At 41.0% G+C, this 9,613-nt stretch overlaps 1 protein-coding gene across 1 annotated transcript in view; it reads left to right on the forward strand.

Annotated features, from left to right (window-relative positions):
* The first annotated feature begins 1,455 nt into the window (after window positions 1-1,455).
* ERO1B (endoplasmic reticulum oxidoreductase beta) overlaps window positions 1,456-9,613 on the forward strand; it is a 30,300-nt gene continuing 22,142 nt past the window's right edge. The window contains exons 1-2 of the mRNA XM_015426921.1: window positions 1,456-1,780; window positions 6,689-6,808. Coding sequence (XP_015282407.1) covers window positions 1,670-1,780; window positions 6,689-6,808 — 231 coding nt within the window. The 5' untranslated portion in view covers window positions 1,456-1,669. The remainder of the gene's footprint in view (window positions 1,781-6,688; window positions 6,809-9,613) is intronic.

Here is a 9,613-nt window from a genome sequence, read left to right on the forward strand (position 1 = left end):
AGATCTCCACTGCCTGCTCATTTCTTTCTGGGGGAAATTCAAAGTGCTAGTTCTTACCTTGAAAGCCCTAAATCGTTTGAGGCCAGGTACGAGCCAGCACTGTCTTCTCCCATATTGTCAGTTGGGCAGTTAAGATCTCACAAACTCTGTTCACAGTGCCTTCCCCTTTAAAGATGAGGAAGGTGGCAACCAGAGACAGGACATTTTCAGTAGTGGCACCTCAGTTATGGAATGCTATTGCCCTTGAGGCTTACCCAGTGCCTACTGTGCTCTCTTTTAGGTGCCAGATCAAAATGTTTATGTTCTCCCAGAACTAATGGGTCTTTTGGTATGCTTTTAGTCTTAGCCTTATTTTAAGCTGCTCACTGATCTATGTTTTTATGCTGTTGCTGGGTCTGTAATGCTCCATTTTGAAAAGTAACTTTTGCTTTCTTTTTCTTAAGATTTATATATTTTGTAAGCTGCTTTGGGCAAATTTCCTGGAGGGACAGCATGAAAATAATTTAAATAAATAAATGGATGCAAAAACTTGAAGTCCTGCTCCTTTCTGAGTAATGACCAAACCAACAGCTATGAATTCAATGTTAAAAGGTCTGAATGCATTTCTATGGCATTAATTCCCAACAAAACAAACTATAGGGCTTTAAATGTGTATTTGCCCTGACCTCGATATCCCAGGCTAGCTCATCAGTCCTCTGGGTTAGCCTTGGTTAGTATTTGGATTGGAGACTGCTAAAGAATATCAAGGTCATGATGCAGAGACAGGCAAAGGCAAACCATCCCTGGACATCTCTTGCCTTGAAAATCCTACAGCAAAAAATAAACTAATGTGTATTTATAATTCTGTCCATCTTTGTCAAAAATGGAAACTTCTTCTCCCCTGCATAGTACAGACACATATAAATTGTGAGTCTGGATTTTTAAAACATAGATCCAAATCCCAGCTTCTCCTATGCGTTTTAGATATGAGTAGATTAGTACATATGAAGGTAGATAGCTCTCCTTTACATTTTAACGCTATACGCAGCTGCTAGAGGAAGATACTGTCATGCTCATAACTGCGTACAGTTACAGTGCAAAAGAACTTCCTCAACTCCAACGCAATTATTTTTAAGCTTCCATTTTCCATGAGATACCTACTGAACCAACTTGTTTCTCAATCACCAGCCAAACCCCCTCTAGGGCTTCTTCTCTCTCATGACGGTTATACAGTGCCTCCTCTTGTTTTGAAGGTGCGCGTGGTTCTTTCTCATTGGCTGCTGGCTTTCGCCTTCCTCCCCTTCGTAAGGCGAGGCTGAGAACTAGTAGCGGGAAGGATGACGATGTTGTACTACATTTCCCAGAATGCTCTGCGCGGTTATTTAGAAGGCCGGGGCTGTTGTCGCCGCTGTTGCGGTTGCCGCTCCTGTGGGAGAGGAAAGTGCCTGGTGGGGCGCGCGCAACAAGAGCGGCGGGTGGACTTACGTGAGGAGTGCAGCAGGGGCGGCTGGAGGGGCGAGAAACCCGCTGGTCTGCCTGACAGGCTCGTTGCTTGGGAGCAGCGGCATCCCGAAGGAACCTGCAGGGACAGGAGAGGCATCGCCTGGGGTGCCGGTGAGCTGTTGGGCGCCCAAAGGCGGCGCTGAGGGGCGCCCTCCCCCCAGGGCCAGCGGGGCGCGGGCTCTGCAGCATGAGCAGCAGCAGAGTTGTCCGGAGAACTGCAGCGGAGACAGAGCTGGCGGCGCAGCTCCTACTGGCGGTGCTGACCATCAGCCACCTTTGGGGTGCGACGGAGGCCCAGGTGAGGGGTGGGGGTTGGCTCCTCCATTTGGACGGAGGGCGGAAAAACGGAGCTTGTCTTCGTTCCTGCAGGTGGCTAAGCTAACATCTTTCGTCCGTCAGCCTTGCAGAGTGGTCCTGATCTTGCCCTCTTGCCTTTGCCCCAACCTGACTTTTGACCGGAGCTGTGTGAGCGGGTCCAGTGGGTCGGTGACAACAGCTTTCTTGAAACGCGTTTCTGCCCCAATCTTTCTCAGTAAGACACGCTGGACATCTTTTTTTGAGAGGTGCGATTAGTTGGCTTGGGCTAGTAGATATTTTAATTCTGATTTGAAATTGAGCCAACAGTGCGTCAAATGGGATTATACGATATCAAGTGAGGAAAGAGGAACGTCTAGACAGAGCCTTTCTTCATAGGAGGAAGAAGCAGTGTGATGTTAAGCAATATTTCAATGCAAATGAAATGCAAAATTGTCTAGTTGGAAAGACTGCTTTGCATCTTTGCTTAACAGATGTTAAAGTGATGTGCACAAACACTAGGTTGTACTGCTCTGCTAATTGTCATGTAAGGCAGTGATTCACTTTCGCTTGCTTTAAAAATATTCAGGATTTACTATTTAAAGACCATTGTTCTGATGTCTGAACCCATATTTGTGAACCTACCTTTGTTACAGATGCAACCAAAAACATTTTGAGCTTAGACCAAAAACTGTGTAAATTGGCGGTTAAGTTAGCCATTTAGAAGTTTGTCAATACTTTAAAATGTTGGGAGAGTTTCTTGGGAGAAGATCGGAGAGATTAATTGGCCTGTTGGGAGAGGGAGAAAGCAAGTTAGCCATCTTAAGTGATATCTCCGGTTTAAGGCACTGGTTTTCAGATGGCAGGATCAGGCCTGCAGTGGATCCCATAACAATTTAAAGGGGATCACCTTGAGTGTCACGGTTTGTTTAGATTCAGACAGGGGTCATTTTGTAGAAAAAGAGCTAGGGGAACTCATTAGCATAACTCATTAGCATATGCCACACCCCCTGACATCAGGGGCCCGGCGGTGGACCTGCAAGGCCGGCGGAAGTGCGAGGAAGCCCCGCCAAGGCCCTCCCTGGCCCCAGGCAGGCAGGGGTGGGGAGAGGCGGGGAGGAAGCAACTTACCCTCCCTCTTCTCCTGCCTCCTCCTGGCTGAATGAGGGCTGGAAGCGGGGCAGCCGGAAGCAGGGGGCAGGGCTTCATCGTGTGCCCCGCCCCCTGCACCTCACCCGGGGGAACTGCGTTCCCCCGCATTCCCCCCCGAAATGACCTCTGGATTCAGACTCAAACTTTGTACTGGTTGTTTAGGATATTTATTAGGGAAAGTAGAGGAGGTGAGAGAAAAGTAGAACAAGGTGACTTATATTTTTGCCCATTAAGATTAAAGGTTAGTATTTGGTCTGAAAAGGTTAAAAACTATTGCCATGTTTAAAGTAGAGCTTTCCTGTTTATTTTAGGCTTTGTGCTTCAGTTTATGTTTTTAATCCTTCCCTCTTTTTTGCTAGTAGTCGATATCTCAGCTGAATGCCCTCTGGCTTTTTCCTTGTCATAGCTAAGTACCACTTCTTGTTTTTTAAGGTATACGTGATTCTTTGTAGCTGGCTGATTTTCTAAGCACTTCCCAAGTTATGCTTCAATTGTTCCCTAAGGAATTTTCTCAGGGTTGAAAAAATACTTCATGTTCTGGAACCCAGAACTTAATCTTTAGATGTCAATCTTGACAAAAGTCACTAAATAATAGGTTCTTGGGTTCTATAATGAAACTTCTAGATGTTCCCTCCTAAGACTCGTTTCACTGTTAACTTTTGCTTCCACTCTGAAACTTCAGTTATAGGAGAGTCCCATTCAAGTAATAAGAAGTATTCCATTCTTGTTAGAGATGCTTCCCACCCCTATTTCCAGCTATCTTAAGTCTGTCTTTGGGTATGTAAAGTACCAAAACCAGGTCGTTCAAGAATTTCTCATTTGTTTTCAGATATAACTGTATAGTTTGGCTTCATACTCTTTCTGCTCATTGCATTATAAAATATTAATGGCAGGGGATCATCAATGCTTCTTTGTTAGTGTTGCAACTCTGGCCACTGGTTTATGTATCCAGGGCATAAAAGCATAAAAGCAGACTTCAGTCTATATATTCGCTAAAGACAAAAAAAGGCAAAACATGGGCTTTTAACAGAAATTGGAAATACCTGTTTTTTAAAAAAGCTTTGCCCAGCTTCTTCTTAAAAAGCAAAAGTGTTTCATTTTTGGTTTCTTCTTTTATTGATCTAAACTTTAATGTACAATAATCTTTAATTTAGACTTTCTCCTAAATAAAATTGTGTTGAATTACAACTTTAAAGGTACAATGTATGGCATTCTCAGTTCTATTTTAGGATATATGAAGAGCTTATTTTTCTATTCAGATACATTCCTTTAGGATTTTCAGTCAGGTTTGATATACCACCTTTAAAGAGAACAGGTTGCTGCTGCTGCCTAGTGTTGATTTGCAGCTCAAAGCATGGAATGAAATTCTAACTATAAATATATCGATTGGATGGATATCTGGATCATGAATTCAACTCATTCCCTTTATATTATGTGGTTAATTTGGACACCAACATCATCAGGATAAATTGGGGGGGGGGTTACTGCCAATTCTACAGTGCAGGTACATTGGAGGTTTCTTCTTGGTAGGTATTTTGAGAAAATTCAATGAATGTATAGGGTACATTAGTAAACTTATTAGAGAACCAGTGTGGTGTAGCAGTTATGAGTGGCAGACTAATCTGGAGAATGGCGTTTGATTCCCCACTTCACCACATGAAGCCTGCTGGGTGACTTTGGGTCCAGTCACAATTCTCTCAGAACTCTCTCAGCCCCAACTACTTCACAAGGTGACTGTTATGGGGAGAGGAAGGGAAGGCAATCATAAGCTGCTTTGAGACTCCTTAGGGTAGAGAAAAGTGGTGTATAAAAACAGCTGCTCTTAGTATTTGTTTGATTTTATTTGATTTGTATCCCGCCCTCCCTGCCGAGGCAGGCTTAGGGCAGCTTACATAAAACATATTAGACACCTTTGGCTACCAGAATTATGCAACACCCGGAAATTTTTGGAATCCAAGTAGCCAACAAGACTTTTAAAATTTCACTATTTACAGATGATATCTTATTATTTTGCGCTAACCATCAACTTCATTATTGGCACTCCAAAAAACTTTGGCAAACTATGGAGCCATTTCAGGTTTACATATTAATATCAAAAAGTCTTATATCTACCCTATTTTTATAACAGACAACACTAGGAAGACTCTTAAAACGATAGCCCCTTATAAATGGATAACTGACTATTTAACTTACCTAGGATTAAAAATCCCACTCAACTTAGATGATATACATAAAGTGAACTATACTAGCTTGGTGGAAAATTTGCAGAGAGAATTCGTTAAATGGCATAAACTGAATCTTACTTATTATTATCGACTTAACATCATTAGGACATATGTCTTACCTAAATTTCTTTTTTTATTTAGAATTCTCCCAATAACAATTATATCACAACAACTAGCTACTTGGCAAAAGATGCTTTTGGACTTGTTTTGGGTTACAAGAGACACAGAATACATAAAGCTACTATCCTTAGACACAAACCTCAAGGAGGTTTGGGTTTCCCAGACCTACAGGTTTATTATCAAGCAACTCACTTATCTAATATCCTGAAGATGCTTCATCATGATCATAATGAGACAGATTGGATTTTGTTGCAATCCTATTACACTTATCCTTATGACATACACGATACTATATGGCAATCAGCTTCAGAGTGCCCTAAACTTATTTCAGAAAGTTTGGTTCTTCGTATGTTTTTGCATACCTGGGAAAAGCATAGGAAGCAACTAATTCCGCAAATATCAAGGTTTCATGCACTTTTTAACCAAAAAATATTTTAAACAAATGCTTTAGCACTAAATCAACAGAAATGGAAGAACACTAATATTATTAAATTAGAAGATATTACTTTAAACAAAAGGATAATGACTAAACCTCAACATGAGCAGAAGTTTGGCTTTTCTATTAATTGTCTAGAAGTACAGATAGGATTAATGAAGCGAACTGTTGTAAATTTTCTGTTAATCTTGCTATTATTTGGCTTCCTTTAATATTTGGTACATCAGGATGTCATACCTGATATAATTAATAGTCTAAACTTGTGGTAAAACATGATTCCTCTCTTTTATAACGGTTGCAATCTGTCGGTTGATAGCTATCCCTTTGTAATGGTGATGTATTATTTACCTTGAGCTAACTTACCTGTTACTGTTTGAATGGTTGTTTTAGTTTGCAGTTTGTATTTTGTATTATTTCTGGATTTTCAATAAAATAAACATATTAGACAATGTTATAGTAGTTTGTTCTATTGTCTACTCAGTGTATTCTAGTGTCACAGTACTAATAAAGTTAAGGCTGTTGCAGAGGTCTACTCACTGAATACTTAAAGAGCATTTTGTGCACAGAATCACTTAATGAAAACCTTTGTGAATACAGCCTTAAGTGTTTGCGTAGATTTTATTAAGGGTGACTAGTAGATATTCTATCATATTAAATACAATAATCTGTACTGAATTAAATAAAATCAGTGATTCTAAGAATATATGACAAGGCTGCTTCACACATCATAAAATACCTGCACTGGAGGCACTGATATGTAGAATATATGTGAAAAGTATATGTGGAATGCTGTCTTTAGTGAATGCCTTTAGTGAAAAGTCTGTAGGTGTGGTTTTGTGAAGGACTATTGTGTGGTGCAGTGGTCATCAGTGTTTAGCTACACAGCAGCATAAATTATTGTATGGAACGTGCCTCTTCTATCACAAACACTCATTTTCAGCATTATTACCTCTAAGTCTCTCTCTCTCTTTTTTGATAGCTTACTGGAGTACTTGATGATTGCTTATGTGATATAGAAAGCATTGATCACTTCAACAATTTTAAGATCTTTCCCAAAATACAGAAGCTTCTAGAGCGGGACTATTTCAGATACTACAAGGTAATGTAGGAAAGATGCTTTGTTATATATCTAAGTGAAAGCTTTTGAAGACTTGCATAAAAGACCAAAATATGATTGACTTAAAAAGGTGTTTTCCTCCAAAACATTCCTTAGTCACTTGCAGCTGACTCGTTTAAAATCTGTATAGTAATACTGTAGTTGGTATAGTATTTACTGTATTAGTTTTTTCTTTTCTCTCCTGAGAAGCAGAAGGAAGAAATGGCTTATATGAAAGTGGTATGTTTAGTAGCTTTTAAAAGCTGTGAGTGCAACAAGAACAATGCACTGAAAAAGAACAGTACAGTATTTTTATTTCCATTTATTTATTAAAACACTTATCCTGCCTTTCTTCTTGCTTCAAGACTGTACTGAACTACTGTAGGCTCAATTCGTTCTTATGGTTTCTGTACTGCTTTTTAAAAACTCTCATTTCTATGTCCCTGCTAGTTAATTTAAAATACAGAACTGATTGCAAATAATGTGTGTAACATACAAGGTATATAGCTGGTGCACACCTAGTCAGTTATGTTTACCAGAAGATTAAGAGATTTGTTTGTGAAAAATTGTAACTGGGCACAGCTGATGACCTTGAGGGCTATTCTGATCCACGCAACACAGTGGGTGAAAGTAAATAGACTGAAGTTAGATAAAAGCTTCATAATAATGATGTTGTGAAAGAAATGTGTAATGCACCTGCAACTTTTAGATATTGATAAAACTGCCAAGTCAAAACTTACAAATATGAAATGGGCATTTCCATTTGGTAACACTCTTATTAAGCAGTGTGCTGATGATTCAGAAGTCTTACCTCTTGTAAAGCACACTAGTTTTGCTGGAAAGCTTTTCAGTCAGGTTTCACAAGCTCATTCAGTGCTCACTGTTTCTTTGTACGTAATCTTCTGGTCTGCATACCCTTGTTACAGTCATATCATGGATAAAAATAACAAATTACAACATTTTTATTTTTAAATAGTATGTCTTTAATAAATTATCATACTTGATAACAAGTAGTTTTGCGAGAAGATATCTGTCAGAAAAAGTTGGGTGCTTTCCTCTCTAGTAAGCCCCCCCCCCCCCCCCCCCCCCCCCCCCCCGCCGCTCCCCTCCCTCTCCGCGCGCTAGGAAGTTTTTAGTTTATTTCCTAATAAAATCTTTGTTCAATAATATACTCTCAGAAGTCCTTGACAAAAATGTGACATGCTGCACGAGGTTTAGGTTCAACCTAAATTGATTTAAATACATAAGGGCCCTGTGGGACTTAATGCAATTCTGCAGGGCCTGTAAGGCAGAGATGTTTCACCAGGCTTTTGGTTGAGGACAGCGATGGTTTCCATCATAGCTGGCACCCTCCTTTTTACTCCCACCCTGCCCGCTTTGGCCTCCTCCAATAACCTGCCCATGAGATGGAATAACAGTCCGGAGGAGGTTTTTAAGTTAAATTATAGATGCCATCTGAAATTAAGATAACCTGTTTATTGATTTTAATCTGTGTTTTTGTGTGTTTTAATCTGTTGTAAATCTCCCAGAGCCCTGTATATTTTGGGCGATTCAGAAATCTAAAACAATGCAAAAATGTCCTGTATTTTAATTTATTTCAGCATTGGTAAAAAAATGCTTACTGTTTTATTTACTAAATTCCTGTGCTTTTTCTCTAGGAATTCTAATTCATAACAGCATTCTAAAAATTTGAATTACATATGCACAGTAGCAGCAGTATCTCACTTTTTAACAAGACTTGTTGCCTGTGTACCTGAAGTGATGATCAAAACCTATTTCAGATCTTGAATGCAACTTAGCCATTTTTCAAAGAGAGACGCCAACAGACTAGATTTAAGCCAAGAGTGCTATAATCTCCTAAAAACCTCTAAGCAATTCGTATTAGCTGAGGCAGCAGCTCCATGCTTGATAAGATGTGCCATATTAGAAGGAGGATTAAAAATCTCTGGATTTGGGAATTTTCTTTATGTTCTGATGATTACTGATCAGTTTTGGTGAATGGGCTGAAAATTGCTGCTGATGGAAGATTGCTGTCACCAGATCAGGACTTTCTCACCTTCCTCTTCCTGCTGCAGCCCAAAGTGCCCCCTGAAGTGCTGCTCCTGGAGTCTTGAGTCTGCAGTGAGACGGGTGGGGTGGGGTAGGGGGACAACATCATCAGAATTCTTCTGCAGGATCCAATCCATGGAGTTCTGAATTTTAAAGTTTAGGCTTGCTGAATAATGAGTGACTAATGTAGTCTCAGTGTAGAGAATCTGCTCAAGTACAATGGAATTGTGGAATTGTTTTGTGGGTTTGTTCTATTCATTTTTTCAAAGTGGCACCTAAAAGTTATTTTCTAATATGATTTAAGTAAAATGGAATGGGTAGTGATGTGGAAAAACAATTCTGTAACAAAGATCTATATATCTAATAGCCAAGTTGCCCCCTCCGTGCGGATCGCTAAATCAGCACGGAGGGGGCAGCTGGGGGGGAGGGGGAGGTTTGTGCACACGTGGGCCAGTCCCCACGTGTGCACAAAAATAAAAAAAGTTAAAAAAAATTTCGGGGGGATGTTTAAATCCCCCCGAAAGTGCAAGAGCGTCTCCTGCGCATGCGCAGGAGACGCTCTGCAGCTGGCCTCGCTGCCGCCGCTGCGCCGCCTCCTCGGAGCGAGGGAGGGAGCGAGCCAGCCGGCAGGGAGGGAGGGCAAGGAGCCGCCGCCGCCGCCTTCTCGGGGCGAGCGGGCCAGCGAGGTCAAGGAGCCGCCGCCGCCGCCTCCTCCTCCGTCTCAGGGCGGCCGGGCGGGCGGGGGGAGAGCCAGCGAGG

This window comes from Gekko japonicus, unplaced genomic scaffold (assembly GCF_001447785.1).
Source record: "Gekko japonicus isolate JY-2015 unplaced genomic scaffold, Gekko_japonicus_V1.1 scaffold141, whole genome shotgun sequence".
Classification (NCBI taxonomy): domain Eukaryota; kingdom Metazoa; phylum Chordata; class Lepidosauria; order Squamata; family Gekkonidae; genus Gekko; species Gekko japonicus.